The sequence below is a fragment of the Chanodichthys erythropterus genome, chromosome 12 (genome assembly GCF_024489055.1).
Source record: "Chanodichthys erythropterus isolate Z2021 chromosome 12, ASM2448905v1, whole genome shotgun sequence".
In the NCBI taxonomy this organism is placed as follows: Eukaryota; Metazoa; Chordata; class Actinopteri; order Cypriniformes; family Xenocyprididae; genus Chanodichthys; species Chanodichthys erythropterus.
Window position 1 is genome coordinate 49,435,582 of NC_090232.1, and position 26,577 is coordinate 49,462,158.

General features: G+C 36.6%; 3 protein-coding genes across 3 annotated transcripts; all 3 read left to right on the forward strand.

Annotated features, from left to right (window-relative positions):
- Window positions 1–5,471: 5,471 nt before the first annotated feature.
- Window positions 5,472–10,400, forward strand: LOC137032433 (sialic acid-binding Ig-like lectin 14). The gene is made up of 8 exons (XM_067404195.1): window positions 5,472–5,536; window positions 6,312–6,659; window positions 6,758–7,006; window positions 7,083–7,325; window positions 7,409–7,508; window positions 7,680–7,725; window positions 9,349–9,605; window positions 10,187–10,400. Exons 1-8 carry the CDS (start codon window positions 5,476–5,478, stop codon window positions 10,242–10,244), a joined length of 1,362 nt encoding a protein of 453 aa, XP_067260296.1. The 5' UTR covers window positions 5,472–5,475; the 3' UTR covers window positions 10,245–10,400.
- Window positions 10,401–11,305: 905 nt separating this feature from the next.
- Window positions 11,306–13,309, forward strand: LOC137032853 (CD209 antigen-like protein A). Its single transcript, XM_067404828.1, has 5 exons — window positions 11,306–11,686; window positions 11,956–12,192; window positions 12,270–12,379; window positions 12,615–12,718; window positions 12,823–13,309. The coding sequence occupies exons 1-5, from the start codon at window positions 11,578–11,580 to the stop codon at window positions 12,977–12,979; spliced, it is 717 nt and encodes a 238-aa protein (XP_067260929.1). The 5' UTR covers window positions 11,306–11,577; the 3' UTR covers window positions 12,980–13,309.
- Window positions 13,310–15,848: 2,539 nt separating this feature from the next.
- On the forward strand, window positions 15,849–23,288 carry LOC137032434 (GTPase IMAP family member 8-like). Its single transcript, XM_067404196.1, has 3 exons — window positions 15,849–15,941; window positions 21,120–22,073; window positions 22,507–23,288. Exons 1-3 carry the CDS (start codon window positions 15,887–15,889, stop codon window positions 23,286–23,288), a joined length of 1,791 nt encoding a protein of 596 aa, XP_067260297.1. The 5' UTR covers window positions 15,849–15,886.
- The last annotated feature ends 3,289 nt before the right edge of the window (window positions 23,289–26,577 follow it).

A 26,577-nucleotide genomic window follows, 5' to 3' on the forward strand; every position in this document is an offset into this window, starting at 1 on the left:
GCATCAACACTACGGTACATCAAGAGGCTCAAACCGTGCTAAGGCACTTGAATTTGCCTTAATACAACAGCGGTATAGTGACACCTTGTGGACAACACAATAAACTGCCTTACATATAAATGACCAAATCCTCCAGGAAACAAAATCAAACAATATACAAAGTCTGCTATAGGCTACAGTATCTGGGTTAATAATGTAAATGTTACGAAGAAGAATCTGAAAATGGATTTCATCTACAAACACATGCTTTTAAATCATAATCGATCATTTTACTCTGAACAAAATCATAATTGTGCACATTCACACAGGACAATGTTTCATTGATGGTCTCAAAGTGCTCAATCAGCTTCTGTTATTCTGTCTTTTATGTTTCTGTAACTTGATCAGTTTTATTTGTGATCATTTGTTCAAACCCTCAAACTACCACCAGAGGTCATCAACCTTGATGAGCCTCACCTGTAAATCACAATCATTCATCTTAAAGTGTTGTGTTATCCTGTACTCCTTCATATGTTCGTATTATAATTCTGAACGCATCTATTCCTGTGTCTCTAGTTTCTTCAGTCAGTTTGCTTTAATAACGGCTCTTTACATCATTTTTGAATGTTTTATCTTGTATTTCTCGCTTCAGGTTGCATTACTAATGGTGTTCTGAAATGTTCGGTGTCTGAGATTTTCGGTGACATTGGGCAGAGCTTACATGAATAGAGGGTACGCATGTGATGTCACCATTGACCGCTACGACTGCCGTTACGCCCACTGAGTGGCACATTGGTTTTTAGTGTGAATGCTGCGAAAAACACACAAAACACACCCAAAACGGGACTGAGCTTTGCGATTGAATGTACGAATAACTTTGACACAAAATCTGACGTATATATTTAAAAGGTGCCGAAAGCAATAGAAAAAAAAAAAAAAAAAAAAAAGTCGCTTTCACAGAAACATCTGGACTCCAGCAGAGAAACATGTTTTGCAGTTATCATTTTGTGTCAAAAGTTGGATTTTGAGGTAAAATCATACCGTACATATTGTATTGTTATTGTGTTGACAAATCATCAATTAAATATTTACCATCTTATATTCTGCATAATTGGGTGTTTTTAAATAAACACTGACAAACATGTGTTCCGGCGGGAAAGTGACGTCGATGCTATATTCACGAGTTTCCTGTTTTGTATTAAAGGGACTCTGAAAATGTTAGTGCACGCTCTTTGGCTTACATTAAAAGTAATTAGCTTATGCTTCAGCGTTAAACAAAGTCAAGCTTCTATTCTGACTGCTATTGCTGCACAATATTTTATAAGATATATTGTGTTATGTCGTATCATGTGTTAGCTATGTTTGATATGAACAGGTGTTGCTAAACGAGCCAATAGCGTTTTAAGTAGCCTAATTTTGTTGTTTCTCTTTTACCTTAAGTCTTTAAAGCATATAGTTTTAAAAGTTGGCTGAAATGTATGATAGCATAAATTGTAAACAACTGTAGGCAGCGGTAAAGTTTACTAGTTTGCAGAAGCACTTCAAATCTGGCTTGAATTTCTAGTGTTATATATGTTATGTTTCCAAAATTGCACACATGCATGAAAACATGTTAATGCACTTTAAATATAGTTTAATAATCATCCAAATAGGCCATGATGAATTATGCATGTAATAACTAAAATAATGTCTATAGCTAATATAACCTTGATTCGTTCCCAAAGACTTTTGCCAATAAATATCCCTGTATACCAGACTTTATTTTTTTCACTTTTTCACAGTGTATTACAAATGTTAATAATACAGATTTGTTGCAATGTCATTTTATTATATATTTTAGACTGAATGTGTCAGTAGCAAAGGCTGGTATCACTGGGATCACATGAGCAGACCAAAGTTCCCACAACCCTGTGTAAAGTGTGTTGATGTGTGTTTAAATGCAAGTGTTTTTAATTATATATGTCATATATGTCATGACTTCTTCTCATTTGTGAATAAAATTTCAACACAGAATCAGTTGCTCTTTTTTAATCAAAATGAAACTTCTCTCATTATTACTTTCATCTTTGATATTACAGATATGCAAATTACTACATGGTCTATTATTTTAGCCGCTAAATAAACATAATTAAAATGTAGACATTTTAATTGTTATGGAAAGCTTGAGTAATAGAACATTTGATTGTGAATATAGTGCAGGTTTGCTCATTTCACAACTTAGTTCCATATAGTTCCATATCAACACTGTGTTAAACTGAATCCTGATTCACAGCGCATCATGTTTTTTCCACATTAAAATGTGTTGTTAATGAAATGCATCATTTTGTAGGGAAAAAAATATTGAGAATGTTTCCTAATAATATGAAAAAAAATATAACACTTCACTTTAGTCTTCACAAGTCTCTTTGAAATGATTTATCAGCTGAGCAAGCAGTTAAGAGATGACCAATCACAGCAGTGTGTATGTCTGATTATCCACATTACAATAATATTCCTCATACTTTTGACAAATATGTCTTCTTCATATAAATATTTGTAAATAAAACCTGCATTAGTAACTTTAGTTTTGCAGTTGATCAATTAACCACTTGTAATTCAGTTTTAACATTTTAATTGTTGTGAAGAGCTTGTAGAATTAAACTAAAACCTTGTGAAAGTGCTGCAGAGAAGCTAATATCACTGTCTCACCATGTTTCTATTCATAGAGAGCATCGTGTGTTTTGCAGAAAAAGATAAAGAAGGTTTACATGCATTAAAGGTACAATATGTAATATTTTTGCAGTAAAATATCCAAAATCCACTAGGCCAGTGTTATATATTTTGTTCACTTGAGTACTTACAGTATCCCAAATGTTTCCAACTATTTGCAAATGTTGAGAAAATTGCAATTTTACCCAAGGCTCCGGGACGTGTGAGGAGTCGCCTGTCACTTGCGTCATACCCGCGTTACCCTCGGTTTCTGGTTTATTTTGTAGAAACCATGGAAACACCAAAGACGCTAAAATAGACAAGGGAACAACTGTTTTGATATATTCATAGACAAAAAACTAATTATTGTTATATAGCTCAACACGTTTAGTCTTATTGTTTAAATCTAATTTTCTTGATTTACAGCGAGTACCGTGCTTTACCATGCCTCAGAGAAAAACAACATATTCAAAAATCGATCGATCTTACTGCAGTGTGTAACAGTGTCTCACAGCAGCCTCTCAAATGTATCTAATATGATAAACAGAGCTGTGTTACCTCATACTCTTGACCAGAAAAGCGGAAGTGGCGCCGGCAACTGTGTCATAATAAAAGTCCTGCTGCTCGTGAGGCGTGTGTTGCTCAATCGCTCCAGCTCCTCGTTCAGCTCCACAACACTCGCTCCTGCTCTGCTTCATACTACAGTAACGTTAATAATCAGGGGTGCACATTAGAGGTGCGCAGGTACAAATAACTATGCGTAACAGAAAACATGGAGGGAAGCGCTTTTGAGTACCGGTTCACAGGGATACGTTTACTTACTGGATTAGGATTTTTCTCCATCTCTGGTAAGATAGCAATCATGATAATATGTGTGTTCTTTAATTATTAGGTGTGCAACGGATCGCAGTTAATCCGTGATCCATATGGATAAGGTCCAACGGTTCGGCACGCTTGTGATTCGCGGATTAACTGCTATATTTAACCATCATAGAGTGAAAGTTTGTAATTTGGACGTGTTTTGTCTCGCCAATTAACACATTCAAACGACTTTAAAAGCGGAATAAGAGGCGAAAATCGGGACTCGCGAACTGTAATCTGTGCGCACAGCCCCCCGAAACGCGCGCATGATGAGAGTCAGACAACGCTCGAACACCGAATTAACTCCGCTTTCGCGTTTACTTGCGCTTGAACGGAAACATGCAAACAAAATTATGTCAAAATACCTGTCTCGGCAAGTATTCTCTCGGTTATGTCATAAGTGAAGTATTGAGAAGAAACCGGATGTGTGTCATTTATTCGGTCCGTGCTTTCCTTCTTAAAGTGACAGCAGCCTTTGCTGTCATTAATGTTAGTAAAAAAAAATAAAAAATCATTCTCATCATCTACCATGTTCGAGAGAAAAGAAGATAGTGAGGAGAGCAGTCAGGAGGAAAGTGATTAGGACAGCTTTTAGGATGTGTCGTGTAAAGTGTGAGTACCAAGCAAAATCTCCAGGTACTCCCTTGAGAACCAGACCAAAAAAGTTATGTGCACCCCTGTTAATAATCGCATCCATGAACATGATTTCTTCCCGAGTCCTATCCCTATTCTTTTGCACCGTCTGTTGAGGTGGAGACCACATGTCCCAAGATGTTTTGAATAGGCTTCTAGCGACCTCTAGGGGACAGAATTATTACATACTGCACCTTTAATTCATGCATGTCAAAAACATAAAGGGAACAGAAACTCTCAATGTGTTTTAAAAATAATATTGTCTGGTTAAAGTTATGCAGGCTATCAACTGAGAAAACAATTGGGAATAACAAAATAATCACAACTAAAACTTTTAATATGCCACCACAGATACATTTATACAAGTTATCTTATCAAACGAACTAAAATCAAATCAAAACAGTTGTACTAAAACAAACAAACTCGATGGCTGTTGGCTCATTTCTTAACGATACACCTCCAGTGGCTGTAATCACTACTAAATTATATCTCACAACACAAAGTAACCTGCAAACTATTGAGCATACATAAACAGTTATTAATAAAAAAGAATCTTAACTTCATTCAACGCGGAAACACAATCACATTACCGAAGACAGGGACAGTAACATTTTCAGTGCCGCTTTAACCTGTTTGCCTCTAATGGACGTCACTGCTGTGCAGAAGCATTAATCACGTGACACAGCAATGAAAGATGTCCAGTAGGGGGGGGACAGACAAAAGAGGACAAAGAGTTTCTCTTTCTGAGTGCAAAAACATCAACTAACCTTCACAAAAGGTGTGAAATATTCAGCAGAACATCTCAATCCTGTTCTCTAAACGTCTTCATAGTGAATGTATTTAAATTAACTTAAAGAAAAAGATCATTATTTTCCTTTAAGTAGGTTTAGTTCAGTGATGTTGTTCTCATGTAGAGGGAGTGACACTGATATTTCCAGCACTGATAATAATTAATAAACAGTGTTAACCACAGAAAGTTCTTCACTGTGAAGCTAAAGTGCTCGAGTTAAAACAGTCAGTCATTTGGTTGCTGTTGATCTGATGAGCTTCAACACGGTAAGACAAACACATTCATACTTCAATAAAAACTGATGATTATTTCTATAGATGAAGCTCATATAACACTTGATTCCTGACATGAGAAATATCTTCTGTACATCTAATGATCAGTTCATTTACACACACTGATGTTGAGCATTAATAATCTTCAGATGAGCAAAGATCTTACTAACACTAAGAGCTGTTTAGAGTGATGAACAGACACTGTTTATGAGTATATGAGTGATGATTTATGCTGTATTATAGATATATTTGATGCTGATGTTGTTCAGAATGGCTCCTGCTCTTCCTCTGATCTTTCTGCTCATGATTCACAGTGAGTCTCTGTTTCATTCACATTAGAAACACTGTTTTTTTTTTTTTGTTTTTTTTATTTAATTTCAAAGACTTAATAATGAGTGATTAATGAGCAGTTTTCTGTTTTGTTGATGTATTTCCTTTTGAAACAGGAAGTTAGGCTGTGTAGCAGCAGATCATCAATATTTTTGGCTATTTTTATGAACATGAACTAAAAGCTGCAAAACTCACATTTATTTGTCATTTGTTGCATTATTTATAGAGCAGCATGTTGTTCGTCGCTGATTTCTTTGCTCTGTTTTCACACGTCTGTCTTTTCATTTCTGCTTTTCTGCAACACCTTCCTTCAAAGCTGATGAAGTCTTTCACACTGAGATCCTTTATTAGATTTTAAGAATATTATCTTGTATTTTCTTCTGTAACGAGGCATCGTTTTCATTTAATAAAAGTATTCATATGATTTCCTATGTTTTCAGGGTCTGATGTAACTGATATTGTCTTAATATTAATTTTCATATATTTATTTTTTTTCAGAGTGCATTATGTTGTTTTTGGCTGATTTCTTTTTTCTCTCTTCACTCGTCTGTCTTTGTACATTTATTTCTGCTTTTCTGAAACACTTTCCGTAAAAGATGATGAAGTAAATCACACTGAGATCCTTTATCACTCTATAGATTCTGAGAAGCTTATATTTTCTGTAATGAGTCACTGTTTTCAAATATTAATAAAATATTGTCATGTTTTCATGGTCCAACTGATAAAACAGTTTCATCTTGATGAATTCTGTGTTTCAGGAGTTTCTAGTGCTGATTGGGGTGTGAGTTACAGTCCTTTACACATCTGTGCACTAAAGAACTCATCAGTGATAATGAACTGCACTTATACATACCCTACTAGATATCAGATCATGAAAGTGTTCTGGTTCAAAGGCCCATTACAAGAGGGTGTAGAGCCTCCAGATCTGTCTAATGACCCTGAATACAGTCAGAGGCTTCAGTATCTGGGAGATAAACAGCAGAAATGCACCATCAGACTGAGTCATGTGACACTGAAGGATTCACACATGTACTATTTCAGATTCATCACTGATAAAGATAATGGTAAATGGACTGGTGATCCAGGAGTGAATCTTACTGTCACAGGTGACTTTGGTGAGGTTTCTCTCTTCTTCTGTGCATTATGTTGAATAATAATCAGTGTATGACAGCAGCACTAGATATAATGTGTGTGTTGTGTTCAGATCTTCAGGTGGAGTCTCCTGAGAGAGTGACAGAGGGAGATTCAGTCCGTCTGACATGTAAAAGCAGCTGCACTCTGACTGACAGAGCAACATTCATCTGGTACAGAAACTCACAGCCATTAACTGAGAGAAGAGACAGAAACAATGAACTCCTGCTGCAGTCAGTCAGAAGAGAGGATGCAGGCAGATATAGCTGTGCTGTACACGGACACAATCACATCTCTCCTGCTGTTCAGATCAATGTCACGTGTGAGTACAGATTCAATAGTTCTTTTTATGTATTGAGTTTATGTTTGGAAATACACTTTCATTTGTCTGTTATTAGATCCTCCCAGGAACGTCTCAGTGTTGATAACTGGATCTGGTGAAATAGTGTCAGGAGATTCAGTGACTCTGATCTGCAGCAGTGATTCAAACCCTCCTGCTCTGAACTTCAGCTGGTTTAAGGAGAATGAAAGCTCAGCTGTTGGATCTGGACAGAGTTTCAGTGCACTACAGAGTGGACGCTTCTACTGTCAGGCTCACAATCAACATGGATCTCAGAGATCAGACGCTGTAACTGTCACAGGTGAAGCTTTTATTAACACACTCCTGTATCTTCACATCATTCATCAGTTTGGAGAGTTAATCATGATGATCTTCCTCTTTCAGTTCATCATGGTGCTGGTATGAATGTGATTGTGATCGCAGCAACATCTGGAGGATTATTCTTCATCAGCATCATCATCATCATCATCATCCTGTTTATAATGTGAGCACAATTTAAAAATAAATACAAAAACCTGCAGTTCAGTTTTGGTTTAATGTAGAAGGAAATGGCTCCTTTATGTTTGATTATTAATAATTTTCAAAAATAGTACACATATTTTTTATTAATTTGAAATATTTGTCCATATGCTGTCAATGTCTGTCTTTATAACAGAAAGAAACGAAGGAGTGATAAAACTGAAGATCTCACAGTGAAACAGGTAAATCATTCAGACACAAACAACTTTACAGAAGCAGAAAATCAATCGATCACTGTTATGTGTTTCAGACTGTAACTGTACAGACTGATGGGAAACTAACAAGTCTTTATTAAAGTGCCCCTATTATGCTATTTGAAAGGTTCATATTTGCTTTTAGGAGGTCTCCTACAACAGGTTTACATGCATCAAAGGTCAAAAAACACTAATTTTCTCATCAATACAAATTCATGCATTAGCCCAGCACATAATGTGAATGACTGATGCAACATTAAAGTTTGTAAAACAAATCTTGCTCCATCCTTTACCATTACTCAAAGTAGTAAGAATGAAAGACACTCTGTATTAATGGACAGTTTTAGGTAATAGTGGTCCACAGCTGATCAGCAGAAGTATTTCAGTAAGACAGTAATAGCATGAGTTCACCAGAGACATACTCAATATAGCTAAAACACAAAACTATGTATTTTGAACACTCTGTATAAAATACACAAATAATTAATCATACTTACAGTTTGTGATTCTGAGGAGCAAGTTGGTCCAAATAAGTTTGTCCCATATTTAATCACTGATTTTTCACAGCCTCACTCTTTGGAAGAGAAAATAAACCGAATTTCCTTTCCCAGCGCGTAGCACAGCGTCTTGTCAACATGTTATCCACACGAACGAGCTACAGTGTTTGAGAGGTGTTCAAGCCTTTGCAGGATGTCCACGCAGAATGTATTATGCAAATTTACACTGAACAAAATTATAAATGCAACACTTTTGTTTTTGCCACTATTTTTCATGAGCTTAACTCAAAGATCTAAGACTTTTTCTAAGTACATAAAAGGCTTATTTTTCTCAAATATTGTTCACAAATCTGTCTAAATCTGTGTTAATGAGCACTTTTTCGCCAAGATAATCTATCCACCTCACAGGTGTGGCATATCAAGATGCTGATTAGACAGCATGATTACTGCACAGGTGTGCCTTAGGCTGGCCACAATAAAAGGTCACTCAAAAGTGTGTAGTTTTATCACACAGCACAATGCCACAGATGACGCAAGTTTTGAGGGAGCGTGCAATTGGCATGCTGACTGCAGGAATGTCCACCAGAGCTGTTGCCCGTGAAGTGAATGTTCATTTCTCTACCATAAGCGTCTCCAAAGGCATTTCAGAGAATTTGGCAGTACATCCAACCAGCCTCACGTAACCGACTCGAGTGGGCAAATGCTCATATTCGATGGCGTCTGGCACTGTTCTCTTCACGGATGAATCCCTGTTTTCACTGTAAAGGGCAGATGGCAGACAACATGTATGGCGTTGTGTGGGTGAGCGATTTGCTGATGTCAACGCATTGGATCGCATGGCCCATGGTGGTGGGGTTATGGTATGGGGAGGCGTATGATATGGACAACGAACACAGGTGCATTTAATTGATGCCATTTTGAATGCACAGAGATACCGTGGCGAGATCCTGAGGCCCATTTTGTGTACATAGAAAAAGTCTTAGATCTTTGAATTCAGCTCATGAAAAATGGGGGCAAAAACAAAAGTGCTGCATTTATAATTTTGTTCAGTGTATTAACTTGTGATGTATGAACTTTGTCTTAATGAATAATGACTTATTTTCTTGTATTTCAGAATGATGTCTATTCTGTCGCGTCACAGAGAGCTTCAGTCCATGCCGAGCCTCTTTCTGAACCGGATTCAGCCAATGACGCTCCGTATGCCAGTGTGAAACCAAAGAGCTTCAGAGGAAAAACTCCTGAATCCAGAGATACTGAGGAGATCCAGTACGCAACTGTCCAATATCACAGAAAGAAAGAGATGAAGAGAGAAAAGGAGAATGAAAACCAGTACGATGATATAAGAGTTCATCAGCCTGATGCTGCCGTGAGGTGAGAAACAAACAACTTAACCAGCACCACGTTCTTGTTTCCTGTTTACACTTGTGGTCTTTAACAGGACTATGTTAAATGCACAGAGGGATTGTAAAAAAAAAAAAACATTAATACAAATTACTTTTTTTTCCCCCATTTACTTCTCATCTATGTTTATGCTGTGTTTTGGGGGATATGAATTACTTTTTTTCCCCAATTTACTGCAAAATTCCCCAACAACACCATTAGCATGCATATAAAATATTACATTTTTATGAAAAAATTAAAAACACTAATCATGATCACATTTAAATACGAGTTGTTTCTTATTGATCTAGGTGTTAGAGAAAAGCTTTTAGGAAATACAGTTTTAGAAAAATAAAGTGCAACCATTTGACGTCATCGACATAGAATGCGAACAAAGTGGCGCCGCCCATTGTCTAAATATGTCATGGATTTTTTTTAAATAATGTTAAACAACTCCACAAACAGCATTACCAGCTTCACCTATTACTGACCAGACTGACTTTATTTCTGTCAGTCGCCAGCATAGATCATATAATCTAACATCATTGTTGTCTTGTTTGTTTTTATTTTAGGCGATCAGCTGTTCAAACTATGGAAGAGCCTTCAATGATCTACAGCAGCGTCAAATGAGTGACAGACTGTATTATGTTGCATTGTGTGTTTTATAAAGCCTTTCCACTTCATGTTTTACTTTGTATGTTCAATACAGCTAATGCTTCAGTAAACCTGATCAGTTATTAACCTCCATGCAGTTTAAAGGGGTCATGAACTGCGTTGTTTTATTGTTTCCTGGGGTGCACTTATAATGTTAGTATGATTTTTACATCAAAAATTGTCATTATTTAGAAATAAAAGACATTTTTCCTACCTTGATTTTAGCCCTCTGATTTGAATGCTCTGTTTTAAGGGGCGTGTCTGTGTGAGACTTCAGTGTAACCGCCCATTGCTGTGATTGGCTGACATCTTTGCATATGACATACCCAAATATTACTCTCTGGAAAACTTTTTGCTGATTTTTACTATTACAGCTCTCAAGGTTAACTAATCGTGAAAAGTGCTACTTTACAAACTGTACAACTAAAAACAAACACTGATCACCATACCAAACATCAAACCATCAAACCAAACCATTACTTTCAAACAGAGATCAACAGATCAACATCTAAACCTATTTTTATCTCAATAAGAACTTTTGTACACATATGACAGAAATAAAATCAATTTGATTTGTGAAGCTGTAATGCTGTTTTCGGAGTGATTTAATGACATTAGAGCTTAACATCAAACAAATGTTGAGTTTAGAAATCAACTTGATTTTCATTTCAACCAAAATTTGACGTCTGAGGACACAGGAGTCCATATCCAGTGACCGAAACTTATTGCTAAACATTTGTAAGCATGTTAGGTGATAATGTTCTAACAATGTTATCACTAAATATTTTTGGGATTTTTTTTAAATAATGTTATGCTACCTTTTAGGAGAATATTCTAGAAAACAAAAATAAAACTTGCAGCTGAAAACATTCTTAGAACAATACAGTTTCTAATCAGGACTGCGCTTTGCCATTTTTCACGCCATGGACAGTCTTGCATACTTCCTTCCTGTTGCGTGTCAAGACCACGAGTGTGGGTATATTTCAACAAGCCAGGAAAACATCCCCATCACAGCAGAGAGAGAGTCCTGTTAAAGATTTCTTTGATCTTTGTCTGACAAAGATCTGCAAAGTTTGTTAAAACTTTACTGTCATGGTTTTCATTTATTCCGAACTATATGTTTTCATAAAGCATGCTGATGCTTATCCTTAAAAGAAGAAAAAAAAAATGATACGATTAAAAAATTACATCATCTGTACCACTTCTTCATCGTGATTTTGTCAGAGAAAATCATTTCCTGTGTAGGTTTAGCACTGTTTAAGAAACACTACCGATATTTCTAAACAACACCTCTCAACTGTGAAGACGAATGGACTTAGATAGCATTTATCAAAATATTGAACCTGAAGATGTTAAGGACACCGATGGACCTCAAGTACAGAGTCAAAGCCAGAATGAAGGACAAACTCAAAAGCAAAGTAAGCAGAAAGTTTAGGAACATTTTCAATTTCAGTTTTGGGTTTTCTATGCACATTGCGTCAATGTTTCTGCTTTTATATGAAGTGTATTTCATGGAATTATTTTTCTATTTTCTATGTTCTTGTTTGCATATTTTACTGTATAGCAAGTTTGTAATTTTAACAGAACACACTTATAACTAACGACAAAGTTGGATTAATGGTTGATTTGAAATGCTATGTCTCATATTATGAATTGTTGTTAATTGATGCCTGTGTGTTTTCGTCAGGAGGAAGTACGTGTTTCATGTGGATGACAGTGTGTCTCGGGATCATTTGTGTTCTTCTGCTGGTCTTCATCATAGTGCAGCACATCTCCATCACATCAGAGAGCGACCTGTTCAGTAGCTACAAGAACACAGCTGAAGAGTTCAATCAGACCATCAACAGCTTACAGCACAAGAACACTGAACTAACACTGAATAAACTGAAGTTAGAAAATGAACTAAGGAAGTTATACAAACAAGGTCAGCACAAATGGATTCATATGTATATTTGCACTTTACAAAACAATCAGTAAACATGATTGTTTGTTTATTGACAGGCGAAGACAGGTTTTTCATATCCAGTGAGTCGAAGAACTGGTCTGAGAGCAGGCAGTACTGCAGGGATCGAGGTGGTGATCTGGTCATTATCAAAAATGAAGTGAAGCAGGTGAGTTCACAGTTCAAGGCAATTCTGTTGTGAATACTGAAATAGATTTGATCATGAACACAAACATCCATAATGTCATTCTCAAAGTCTCATGTTTTAACACTTCTAGGAAAATAAATGCTATAATAATATAATAACAACCATCTTTCATATAACTGTTCTTTTCAATTTCCAGATGAAGACTGTAAATGTAATTATGATTCTCACTCTTTTTGTTTTATATATTTACACACAGAGGTTCATAACTTCATTCTTCAAGGAGAGAGTGTGGATTGGTTTGACTGACATACAGCAGGAGGGCAACATGAAATGGGTGGATGATTCAATACTGAGTCAAGAGTAAGTGATAAAACACTTGCAGAAAACTACATACAAATAACCACCTTCTAGTGAGTAATTACTTTCAGAGCTCTTCAGGAACTGAATCTTAATGTGTTATTCAGGTTTTGGGAAGAAAGTGAGCCGAATGACTCGGGTGGAGAAGACTGTATTGAAATTAATCCTACAAGCCCCATCCTGAACAACTGGAATGACGAATCATGCTCATCGATGAGAAAATGGGTTTGTGAGAATGTCACATCCGTTCCTGCATCTTCATGATGGTTAATAATGCTTTGACTTTGATTTTTCAGCTTTGTTATTTTAATTGCATCATTTCTGCTGAAGGTGCATGTCAGCAAAACCTGTCAGCTAATGATTCTAACAAAATTTATGCTTTCTTTTTTTTGTTCCTTTTATGTAATTTCCAAAATTAAGAGTAGCTATTGAGCTTTAATCTATTAGAAGAAAAACTGCAATAAATAATGTCCTGTTTCTCATATTTTTCTGAAATCGATGGTCTGTGGATTAAACTGATTTTTTTCCCACTCATTATTATTTTATGGAAACACTGTAGTCACGACTTTTCTGATAATGTTTGTCTGTGAAACTTTCTCTTTGAATAAAATAGTCAATTGTTATTATTATCTCAGTATTTTTGTTTTTATTTCATACTTTATTCTCGTGTTTTTGCTTTATTGGCCTATTTATTGGGATAGATTTCCTCCAGTCCAGCAGGGCGCAGCAGATAGCAGGTTTATCAGACTGAATTGATCAGAAACATCAGATTCAGGGCACTTGCTGCTGTTTAAGGGTGTTCAAGTCCATTTACTTGATCACATATTCCTCTTGTTGGCTTCTGAAACTGATAACTTGGATGTTGAGTACACAAACACAGTCATATGGGTCATATGCAAAGAGTTTTTAAGTTAGACTGCAAGTTTTTACTCTTGTCGAAGACCAGTGATATGAAACCACTTCCTGTTTAGGGTTAGCACTGTTTAAAAACACTCTAAAGATCACAGCGGATCTGTGAAGATTGTCTGACACAAATAATAGATTTAGAGGACATCTATTAAAATGCTGAATGCAGAAACATTGAGGACACATTTGGATCTCGAACACTGAATCACAGTCAGGATGAAGGTAAAGATCAAACGTGCAGTAAGCAGAAAATGTCTTTAAAGAGGAAATGGTGTCACAGATTGTGTTGTTAAAGATGCCACTAATGTTTGAGGAATGGTTACATACAATTTAAGAAAAATATGTCAGTGTTTATGCTTTTATATTTAATTTAGTAACAATGAATTATTTTAATTTACTTTTTCAGTGTTCTTTGGATGTTTTACCATATATAAATGATTATCTTATAAAAAATATATATATATACTGTAAAATCTCCATTTACAGCATTATCTAAAGACAAAGCTACAGTTGATTACCCAAAAAATGTTGAACTTTTAATAATATGAAGGGTATTCACTTATATCTGTGTGTTTTCTTCCTTTTTTCAGGAGGAAGTAGATGTACTTGGGTAAAGTTGGTTTTATATTTGCACATTAGGACTTCTGATAAATTCAGGCTTTCCAATAAATGTGCAATAAATTAATGTTTGCGAATTTTAAGCAGCGACATGATATTGACAACCAACGATTGTCAAATTACAACATTTTTCACAGTCGATCAAAATAGGCAAGTATTGTTTTAATGGCATATTTACTTGTGAATGTCCACTGAATGTCCAATGTAGTGTGATTAACAAGGCTATTGAATACGGATGTCTGAATGTGCGAATATAAAACCAACTTTACCCAAGTAGTAGATGTTTGGTGTTGATGACAGTGTGTCTCAGGTTCATTTGTGTTCTTCTGCTGGTCGGCTTTTTTATAGGGTGGTGCTGTGTTACTTGAAAAGCTTGCTAACCGTTATGTAGCCTAGACCTACAGTCTACCTCAACACTTCAGTTTTCATGGTTGGAGCCATTCAGCTTGGTTTCAGTTAGTTTCGCCAAAGAGCCTTCAATGTTTACATATCACGTTGGGCTTGTATCGAATTCAAATGGTTTAAAGCTGCAATATGTACGATTTTTGCAGTAAAATATCCAAAAACCACTAGGCCAATGTTATATATTTTGTTCACTTGATCTATTTATAGACAGAAAACTAATTATTGTTATATAGCTCAACTTGTGTATTGTTTAAATCTAAATTTCTTGATTTTTTGTGAGTACCAGGCTTTACCACGCCTCAGAGAAAAACACTATTTTGTGAAGTAGCTAACATAGCATAATCAGAAGCAGATTAATAATCAGAAGCCGTTACGCTTTTTTTTTTTTTTTTGGTTATACCTTGCTGGCTTGTCTTTCAGCTTTGACTCAAATGTATCTAATATGATAAACAGAGCTGCGTTACCTCATACTCACGACCGGAAAAGCGGAAGAGGTGCCGGTGACTGTGTCATAATAAAAGTCCTGCTGCTCGTGAGGCGTGTGCTGCGCAATCGCTCCAGTGGCCTCATTCAGCTCCACAACACTCGGTACTGCTCTGCACCTTTTAGCGACTACTGTGGTTATCACCTCGACAGAGATGTGAAATCATCAAGCGAGTTTGTCAGAGCTGTGTGTGAGATGGTTGTTTCAGGGTGTTTGTTTCCCATGCACTCGCAGCACTCCAGTAAAAAGCAGTGTGGTGGGGTTTTGGCGATCTCCCTACCAGGAAAAGTTCAGGTGCTCCCGATGGCCAGTCAATCCTCTTCTCGGCCAATCACAGGCCCCCTCCTTGCTCAAGCCATGGGGCTTCAGCCCCACCTAGCCCTTATGTTAATCCGGCCCTGACCAGAGCGTTAGACTCTGAATGAGATCAGTGATTCATGCCAATAAATCATAATCAATAAACAGCCAACATCACCTCTTTGCTTTTCTTGCCATAACAAATGTTATAGTGTTACACACAGTTACAGCAGCCACAGGAAGACTAGGGTTAGTTTGACGTGTAGTCTCTATGGCTAACCATTCGATGTTTGTGTAGATCTTATCCATATATGAACATAAAAGTGATTTAATAAAAAAAAAAAATGTACATGTATGGATGGCAACTATGACTGTTGAAGCTCCGCCCCTCACTTCTGTTGGTGCTGCAGGTCTTCCGTTTCACATTAAGACTGAAAAACTGAGATTTGGAGGAAGTGAAGATGTACAGAAGAATGACAAGCATGGGAGACAGAAATTGTGCAAATGAGCAGTCAGGTCAGTTAAAAGTTATTAAAATTCCCTTATTAATCTTACATGCAAAAACTAAACTAATGTGTTTGTAAAGATTAATGACATGAGGACAGAGTTTTACATTTCCTGTGGATATTCACTCTTTTTTGTAATAATTCAGCAGCCAAGTACAACATGTTCCTGGATCAGCATCTTTGTTGATCCTGGAACAACATTCCAATCAACCAATCAGATTTGTGGGAAAAGTTTACATTTTATGTCAAGTTTAGGCTTGTAACCAGGGTTAGCTGCTTCTACATCAGTGTTATTCATCTATCATTTCCCTCTGATGTTAGGGATAACTTATGGGCAAGGTTAGGGTTGAGGGGTAGGAATAGGGTTAAGACTACATTTTCGGACAAGAATGTTGTTTCAGGAACATGTCTTACTTGACAAAATCACAGTGACCAGTCGTTTACGGTTACCACACCTCGGGCATCTTTCATATGTTTTATTTCATGATGTTTTAGGTTATTATCTCTAAAGCACTATAATTTTGCACAAAATCCGCATTTCTGACAAGTGTTTTGCTGCAGACAACACTTGATGCACAGAAGCAGCTTATCTCTTTGAAGTGACGTCACAAGCGCTCGCGAAGTCGAAACCGGAAATAAGCTACTGCACAAACACGCTTCGCGGTCAAGTTTATCTCTGCTATAATCAAACCCGATTATTCGGCGGCTGCTGTTGACACAGACCCTTACGTTTAAATCGGTCTGTTTTTAACTGCAGTACAACTGTGATTAGGCTACTGATATAAGGGCAGATCTTAAGGTTAAGTGTGAAATGATGTACAAAATCATAAAAAGTACATTCATTCATGTCTGCTGCAAAAGGGAAATTATCCTGCTTATTGTTCTTTATTAGGGGTGTGATGATAATTTAACTTGTTTCATGTCAGACACATGATTTTATGGCTACAAATTAAAGTGAAAGTAAAAAAAAAAAAAAAGAAGAAGCGTCTTTGTATATTTCTTGTATGAAGGTGACCAGACATCCCCGTTTTCAGGGGATAGTCCCGGACTTTGGTGTTATGTCCCAGTTTTTCAGCTCGTTCAAAAAACAACATTCACCAACAACAGAGGGCGCTGCGAGATACTCTGACTCGCTCGCTACTTCGTGATGTGAAGAGCAAAACATAAACCCAAACGAGACCAGAGCGCTATTATCAGAAGATACATCGTTATTGGTAGTAACATACAAAATAGTCATATAAAATTAAATGAATAGCCTACGATTTGTGTGTTCTGCTTTGAAATAGGACCTCAACAAGTTTTTTTTTTTTTTTTAAGAATCATACAAAAATACAAACATCTTCAGGAGAACATTAGAATTAGGAAATAAAAGACATTTGTATGTAGAGACAAATATCTAAAGGAAGTGTTAAGAATCATTTACATACATATGAAAAGGACAAATAACAGAAAGGGACAAAAAAAGGGAGAAATAAGGGGATAAATACCATACATTTATGGGGAAACAATACTAAAATTAATAATAAGAGGAAAAAAAAAACAGAGAAAGCTGATTAAACTTGACCATCAGAGCCATCACAAAAGAATTGTCCATATAGCTTTTTCGGGCGGCAGCACGAGCAGATAAAAAAAATAAATAAATCCTCTGCGTCGCGAGGCGGTTTTTCATCATTTATATAATTTCACTGTGTGTTGAATTGGCAAATTGGCGCTCCCTGCAGATGCCGGCGCCCCTGCTTGCTGAAAATGTACCATGCACAGAAGCTGTGTGTTGTGAGAGAAGTGTAAAAGGGGGTGGGGCGAGAGGCGCAGGCAACATTTCACCTCTGGGTCTCTCTCAAATGGAACGTACGGGGACGGGGGATCCACACCAAGGCTGCGTTCCAGTTTGGTTTTTAAATGCCCTTCCCTCGCTAACTTCACTCGGTCTCGGTGACTCGGATGTACATCATTGCTTACGTTGCACGAGTGCCCACTTCTGGCGGAACCTTTGTATGGGCTGAACTGGAACGTCCTAAGCCCTTGATCATGGAATCCGCAATGGAGCTGTTTATTATTTATTTTTCCCCTTACAAAATTGTTTAATACAGCATTCTATATGTATATATATATGTGTTTTAAATGTTTAAAAAATAATTAATATAGAGTTGTTTGTGGTGGGGTAAAATAAACGCGATATGCGGTGACGTCACAATCGTGTTGCATTGTGGGTTATGGAGTTGCCTGAAGTGTACATATGAAGTAGACTCGCTCCCTCGGTCACGAAGTGGATCGAAAAGGGTCTCGCCCAGGGTGTATTTCAATGTAGAACCGCCACTGCCGGAGCGAATGAGACGAGTGAGAGAGAGGAGGCACCCGCGCGGGTGTGTGTCACTTCACCGTCACAGAGAAGAGAGCGAGAGCGCGCAGCTGACGTTACTGCCTGATTCTCTGACCCAGTTTGTTTGCTGATTTCCAAGGTTGCAAGAAGCGGTGTTTTCCAGTAGCCCCTCGCCAACTGGCAACCTGTGATGTCGAAATACTATTGGATAAACTGCAGCACGAGGTTTCACACAGACCAAAACAAAGACAGATGCTAAGTTCACCTACTTGTTTCTCAGAAAAACACTGCTTTAGCCAGATATTCTACTTTGAAAATGTGCGTTCCGTGTCGGAATGTCACGTAAACCCCTTACATTTAGACCGCAACAAGGTGAGGGACTGTTTTGTGCGATTTTTACACTTATCTTAACTGCATCACGCGGTGACAGTAAACTATATATATTATAACTATAAATTATATTATAACTATATATATATATATATATATATATATATATATATATATATATATATATATCAATGTGCAGGGGGAAAAAAACAAAACATAATTTATGCTTAAAATGAGCCTAAAATCCAAAATAATAAGCCTGATTAAAGATAATTATATGCATTTCTAAGCACAATCATAACAAAGCATTTGAAAAATTTAAAAAGTTAAAAATATTTGTTACAGATTTATTTATCATATCTTCTCATGTTTTTAAAATTTATTTTTATGTTTATAATCTGTTTTGTAGACATCTTTTTAATATAATATGGTTTTGAATGTATTGCAGACCATTAAAAATGAGCTCTGCAAGTACAGTAAGTTTCATAAAAGAGAAGAGGAAGTGCCATACCACTATTTTAGAGACCAGAACGAATTGTTATTGTACAGTTACTGATTAAGATTTTAGTAAATAATAATAAAACAATATGAAACGTTGAAATATTTACAGTTGATATTACTGAACAATATAATATATATGAAAAATTATAACATAATGGGACAAAATATATATGAACGATGCACATCAAAGTTATCAGAACAATTATTACTATTACTTAGTGAGTTTCATAATAAAAAATAAATAAATAGCCAGCTACCTGGGCTTTGTGCTATTGAGCAGAAGATTCATCATTAGATTCATTAGATTCATCTTTGCAAATACTCAAAAATTTTATGCATAAATATAAACACATAGTGAATAAATCATCATCATTATCCCAGAGAATCCTGCACTGAGGAATCTGTCCAGGGCATCAGCAACTTTTATCATTATTTATTTAACCAGGAAATAAAATTTCTGAGATTAAACATTTATTTTTCAAAAGTGTATGTGCAATTGAGTGAATTAATTATCATATACACACGATTACAGTTGGAAAGACGCATGCTTTGTTTTTAATCTTTGAGTTAGACTTAACTTAAACAATTTGAGTTGTTTACTTAAATGTTTTGAGGTAATCGGTATCCACAAAAAATTTTTAGTGTTCTGAACTTTTCAGGTTTTGCAGTGTCAACTTAGTAAATCCAGCCAGTGTAATCCATCTATAGCCATAAGATTCAATGTGTAAACAAAATGATTTAGGCAAGACATATCAGCAGAAACATTCACCACAGTCTTACATTTTTTAAATGCTCATTACAGACTTCACTCCCTTAAAGGTACTTGCTGCCGCCCTCTTTGTTATAATATATTCAGTTCCTGAAATATTTGGTTCCACTGGGTGACACTTACATGAATATTCCCTTAGAGTGGTCAAAAGTACTGACTTTGGCATGTCGGTACCACAAAATGTAAAAAAATGTGATGCTTTGAGCGCTGTTGTGGGGATTTGTACACACCTCTGATTAGCAATTGTGTTGACGCTCTCATTGGATATAGCTGTGATATTGTCGATTTACTTGCGTTGCTCGCAGCAGAAGTTGAAAATTTCTCACATTTAAACAGGCATCTGCCAATTGTGTTCATGCAACACTGGAAAGTAATTTAATTGGCTGTTGTCACTATGACAACCATGTCATCACCAAGCTTCAGACACCGCCTCAGTCAAGCATTGACGCAGACACCCCGTGTGAATGCAGCGTAAACAAAGCAGTGCATGCTTACCGTTTCACGTTTACCATTTTCCAACTCCCCTAGAGTTAAACAGTTGAGTTTTACCATTCAGCCGATCTCATGGTACCATGGTACGGCAGCAAAGTTCCTTGATTCTTACGCCGGAATGAGAGTATAGTTCCTAGCCATATCGGCCTAGAAAATCACAACTTTTCATTTTCCGTCAGTCTTAGTACACAATGTAATTACAGAAGAGTCTTAAATAGGATAAATATTGAAACTCTTTGGTCATTTTTGAGCGAGATGCTAACGGTCTAATCAGATTCAATGAACTATGCTAAGGTATGCTAAAAGTGCTACTGTCAGAACCGGAGATCAGCTGAATGGATTCGAAGACGGTAAAACTCAGCTGTTCAACTCTAGGGGAGTTGGAAAATGAGCCTATTTTCAAAAAAAGTGGAGTGTTACTTTAATATTAAACATGATGTAACATTAGAACACACTGGAGACTTACCCGCCCGACACATAAAAACTGTCCAACGTTGCCTGATGGCCGATCATCGCCTTGGTGTGTCCAGGGCTTAACCATTCTAAAACAACTTATTTATACTCTTTTATGTGTATAGCTTTTTTTATTAAGGCAAAAGATTATTATTGACTCCAGTATTTACAAAGCACTGGATGGAGGAACAATTTGCTTGTGATAGAGCACTACATTGATAGAGTGTGTTAGATACAAAAGCAACATCTTAACACACAAGTGAGCAGGTTAAGAGTAGGCTTGTTTTAAAAAAAATCACTGAAGCATTTAAACTGTTTGACAGGTGATTCACAGGATCTGAGGATTGTGTTATTGGGAGTCTCTGGAGCTGGAAAGAGTCCAACAGGAAATGCAATACTGAGACGAGAGGTGTTTAAAGAGAGCAGAACCAGAGAGAGTGAGATACAGAGAGGAAGAGTAGAAGACAGAAACATCTCCATCATCGACACTCCAGGATTCTTCAATACTCACCTGACTGATGAAGAGATGAAGCAGCAGATGATGAAGAGCCTGTACCTCTCTGATCCTGGTCCTCACGTGTTCCTGCTCATTGTCAATTTGGAGACCTTCAAAGAGGATGAGAGGGAGGTTGTGGAGCAAATCCAGGAGAACTTTGGAGCTCAAGCTTTCAAGTTCACCCTTGTGCTGTTTACTGGAAGAGAAAAAATGTCTAACAGAGAATGGATGCTCTTTATGGATAGTGGAAAGTTCAAAGATATAGTCAGTCACTGCAGAGGTAATCATCATTCCATCAACAGTAAAAGTGAGATTATTCCAACTCACATCAAAAAGCTTCTGGAGAAGATTGATGAAATCATCAAACAGAATGACGGCCAGTATTACAAAAATGAGATTTACTCAGTTTCTCGAACAAATAGCGGAAAAGAAAAAAGAAAACAAGAGGAAAAAAAGGACAGAAAAAAAGAGCAAAAGACTGAGATGAGACAAGAGCCAATAAAAATAGTGCAGGAGACGTATGAAATGGACAGTGTAATGGCAGAGAGATTAGAAAAGATAAGTTTTATTTCTTATGAGAGAGAAACAGAGATAACTCATGTATGTGAAGAAAACATTGAAGGAAAGGTGGTTCGTACATCATCAGTAAGATCACTGGCAATCTTATTTGAAAAAATGGAGGAACAAAAAAGAGCTCAGACACCAAAAGCTGGAAAAACAAGAACAATATGGGGCCAGAATAAACAACAGAAAACAACAGAACAACATTTGGCCAAAAGAGGTGAGAATATGTAATAAATGTATTTCATTAAAAAAATAAAATGTTAATGTTAAAATCATCACACAGTGAATGTGTCAGAATTAACAACAAGTGTTGTCCCTGAACTCACACATTGATATGTAAGAATTTAACACAGTTTGAGTCAGTTTTAACACATCCTTTCTAAGAGTGTGACAAGAATCATTGAAAGGAAAGGGAAACAACAGAAAAATGAAAAGCACCACAACTTGTTGTTTCTCTTTCCTTCAGTGATGTGGTGTTAACAGTGGGGATTCATGTGTTTGATTGATCTTGGAACTGAACTCTGCAGGACATCAGCTGTCCAGTAGCAGGGTTGGAAACCCCTGCTATAGCTGGAGACTATAATGCATATAACATTATTTAGTATGTTTGCATCACTTTCCATTTTTTGTTTTATCTTCAATCGTGTCAGATCTCAGGATCGTGATGGTTGGTAAAACCGGAGCTGGAAAAAGTGCAACAGGAAACACCATACTGAGACAAGAATCATTTAAAGAAGAACAATCTTATCAGTCTGTGACTGAGAAATGCCAACAACATCAGCAGATGGTGGAGGGTCGAATCATCTCAGTGATCGACACTCCAGGTCTGTTTGATACGTCAATCAGTGAAGAACAGATGAAGAAGGAAATAGTGAAGTGTGTGGAGATGTCTGTTCCTGGTCCTCATGCGTTTCTGCTGGTCATCAGACTGGATGTGAGATTTACAGATGAGGAGAAAAATGCAGTGAAATGGATTCAGAAGAACTTTGGAGGAGATGCTGAACGTTACACCATCATTCTGTTCACTAGAGGAGATCAGTTAGCTAAACCTATAGAGATCTTTCTGGCAGAAAATAGGCAGATCAATGAGTTAGTCAAACAGTGTAAAGGAGGTTATCAGGTTTTCAATAACAAAGATGAACAAAATCAATCACAGGTCAGTGAACTGATCGAGAAGATCGACAAAATGGTGAAGGAGAACGGAGGAGGGCATTACACAAACGAGATGTATAAGAGCGCTCAGAGGAGAATAATGCTGAAAAAGGCAGCCTTAGTGGGAGCGGGTGTAGCAGGTGTAGGAGCAGCAGCAGCTGGAGGTGCATTAATTACCGTTACTGGAGGAATGGCACTGCCTGCAGCTTTATTGGCAGGAGGTGCAGCTCTAACAGGAGGAACAACTGTAAAAGCTATTGTAGATAAACGTAAGAAGTAATATGTTGAGCTTAGTTAGAAAACATGAAACTGCCTCAAATTTTTCAAGAGAATTAGTTTATTTTTGATAAAGTTGATAAAGCTCACGGCAACTTATAACATATAGGGTTACCAGATGACTTGAGTATTGGCAACTCAATTTGACAAGTTCTGCCAACAAAACAGTTTACTTAAAAATCTGCTGTTGTTTTATATTGTTTTATATTTCTCAAGCAAGTTGAACTCAAAACTATTGTTAATACAATGTCGTTAAAAGACATAACAGATTGATAGAACAATTCTAGTACATTTATTATTATTACTTAAATAGAAAATAAAAAGATTGATGTCCCTTTTCTGACATCTTCTAGTTTTACCTGGCCAAAGTGGGAAAAGAAAAAAACTTGTAGGGTTAAAAATCTTCAAAGACTTCTGCTTTCCTGTCTCAAACCCATCTTCAGTAACAAAGGCTTTGTGTACACCTGGTATTAAGATGTGTTTTGGTCGATCAGAGCACAAGTAGACAAGGGAGACACATACCCATTTACACCTGGTGTTTTAATCCGTCTCTTTTTGTCCACTGCTATCCTGATTTCTTCAAGGGGAGTGTCTATGGCCGGGTAATTGATTAGGATTTTTCAGATCTTTTGATTAAATAGGTGAAATAAGCGCACACTATTTACCTATGAAAACACAAAGAGAAATGATGGGAAAACACACAGATCATCAGCTTTCATTTCTGCTCTGACAGCCACAAGACCAGCGAGTGTATGTTAGGAATCAATCATGTTTGGAGAATATTGTTCTTAGCATGTTTTTTGTCTTCAAATCAATTGTATTGCTTCAGCCAGTAACATTTAAATCCCATCTGGTTAGCTCACTCCCTATGTTTATTGTTTCAAGAAGCAGAGAGTAGGCTGTTCAAACACATTCAACCCTATGAGCATTCCCACCCATTTACACCTGTATTTAGTGTTGTCCACTTGTGATCTGATCGACCAAAATACATCCTAAATCCAGGTGTACACAGGGACAAAAAGGGCATTTGGCATTCCTGAAGGCACAGAAGTACTGATAGTGATCAAAGCCTATAGGCCAAGTTCTGTATTCATCGGGGGTCTGCTCATTGTCACACCTTTACTATAGTGGGGTAAAATGTGCTGATTGGTCAATTTGAATGTCTCAATTTTGGTCTTTAGTCACATGGTCAAGGAAGAGATAAAATAAGATTGTAGCTGTTGCTTGGTCTCTTTTCTTCGCTGACGGTGTCTTTTCTCTGCTCTCTCTCTCTGTTAACATTCTACATACATGCTGGGCACAATTAACTGTATATGTTTTATCATCCTTCATCTATTTTGTAACCATTTCAAGTGTGAGCATAATAAAATACTGTTATTAAACCTTTTCAATTGTACATTATGTGCTAACTAGATTTGATTCAACATTAACACTGAATTTACAATAGTCACACAATATAGCAATGCTCTCATGAGGCAAGTCATTCAGCGTCCACAGCTCGTTAGTTCGATAGAGAAATGAACTCTTTCACTAAATATATACACTATCCCAGCTAACAGCATTTTGTTATAAGAACAATCTCTAAATATGTTATCTTGTTTTCTTGATGTTACAGGAATGTGTTTTCAAAGGTATGATGTTCCTCAAACGTTCTTTCAACTTAATTTTGATCTAAAATTCAACATTGTAGGAATGTTGATTTGTAACATTCCAAGAACATGAAAATGCTCAGTTTCCTTAATGTTAGTAGAATGTTATTTAAAGGTTAGTTTGATGTTCCTGAAACATTCTTTCAATCATTCAAACACCTGCTGTGAACAAACACTGAAAGAAAGAGAGAGAGAGAGAGAGAGAGAGAGCATTTGATTAGTCAGAAATCTGATGAGAAGCTGATTTGCAGAGAGACTGTAAGTTTTGAACGCTTATATCTTCTAAATGCGAATTTAGTTTTGAGCTGATATGTCCCAATTTAGAGTCTGCATCCTTTGAAGGACTCAGACTTCAAAGGCCATCTGGGGTTCTGCAAAAGAAAGAAAAGTAAAATAAAAATTAGCCTACATATTTTACATAATATGCATCTGAGTTCTGCTCATTAGAATGTAAATTGATCACCTACTACTAGCCTCTGCAGAAGGACCATCAATGCTGTACAGAAGAGCGTGTGAGTGAATCACGTGACATAATAACCAAAACTGTCCAGCAGGAGGCGACTGTGGGGGAAAAACTAACCTTGTTTGTTAAAGATGTATGGAGCTGGAAGTCTCACAGTATTACACTCACAGCTTCTTTACATAATCCTGTGCTCTAAACATATTGTGGAAATGTATTAAATTAACTTTAAAAGATCATTATTTTGTCATTATCAGTGATGATGTTCTGTTAAGGGGGAAGAAGAGACAGAGACATTTCTGCCACTGTGTGTTAAAAAAAAACAGTGTTAACCACAGAAAGTCCTTCACTGTGAAGCTAAAGTGCTCGAGTTAAAACAGTCAGTCATTTGGTTGCTGTTGATCTGATGAGCTTCAACACGGTAAGACAAACACATTCATACTTCAATAAAAACTGATGATTATTTCTATAAATGAAGCTCATATAACACATGATTCCTGACATGAGAAATATCTTCTGAACATCTAATGATCAGTTCATTTACACACACTGATGTTGAGCATTAATAATCTTCAGATGAGCAAAGATCTTACTAACACTAAGAGCTGTTTAGAGTGATGAACAGACACTGTTTATGAGTATATGAGTGATGATTTATGCTGTATTATAGATATATTTGATGCTGATGTTGGTCAGAAAGGCTCCTGCTCTTCCTCTGATCTTTCTGCTCATGATTCACAGTGAGTCTCTGTTTCATTCACATTAGAAACACTGTTTTTATTTAATTTTATTTCAAAGACGCCATAATGAGTGATTAATGAGCAGTTTTCTGTTTTGTTGATGTATTTCCTTCTGAAACAGGAAGTTAGGCTGTGTAGCAGCAGATCATCAATATTTTTGGCTATTTTTTTTTTTATGAACATGAACTAAAAGCTGCAAAACTCACATTTATTTGTCATTTGTTGCATTATTTGATAGAGCAGCATGTTGTTCGTCGCTCATTTCTTTGCTCTGTTTTCACACGTCTGTCTTTTCATTTCTGCTTTTCTGCAACACCTTCCTTCAGAGCTGATGAAGTCTTTCACACTGAGCTACTTTATTAGATTTTAAGAAGATTAGCCTGTATTTTCTTCTGTAATGAGGCATTGTTTTCATTTAATAAAAGTATTCATATGCATTCCTAA

Bases quoted from the DNA above. Each gene is read 5' to 3' on its own strand.
- LOC137032434 (XM_067404196.1), top strand. From the start codon at position 15,887: ATGTACAGAAGAATGACAAGCATGGGAGACAGAAATTGTGCAAATGAG. The intron at 15,942-21,119 runs GTCAGTTAAAAG...ACTGTTTGACAG, and splicing joins TTGTGCAAATGAGCAGTCAG to GTGATTCACAGGATCTGAGG. The intron at 22,074-22,506 runs GTGAGAATATGT...CAATCGTGTCAG, and splicing joins ACAACATTTGGCCAAAAGAG to ATCTCAGGATCGTGATGGTT.
- LOC137032433 (XM_067404195.1), top strand. From the start codon at position 5,476: ATGCTGATGTTGTTCAGAATGGCTCCTGCTCTTCCTCTGATCTTTCTG. The intron at 5,537-6,311 runs GTGAGTCTCTGT...TCTGTGTTTCAG, and splicing joins CTTTCTGCTCATGATTCACA to GAGTTTCTAGTGCTGATTGG. The intron at 6,660-6,757 runs GTGACTTTGGTG...TGTTGTGTTCAG, and splicing joins AGTGAATCTTACTGTCACAG to ATCTTCAGGTGGAGTCTCCT.
- LOC137032853 (XM_067404828.1), top strand. From the start codon at position 11,578: ATGGACTTAGATAGCATTTATCAAAATATTGAACCTGAAGATGTTAAG. The intron at 11,687-11,955 runs GTAAGCAGAAAG...TGTTTTCGTCAG, and splicing joins AGGACAAACTCAAAAGCAAA to GAGGAAGTACGTGTTTCATG. The intron at 12,719-12,822 runs GTAAGTGATAAA...TGTGTTATTCAG, and splicing joins GATTCAATACTGAGTCAAGA to GTTTTGGGAAGAAAGTGAGC.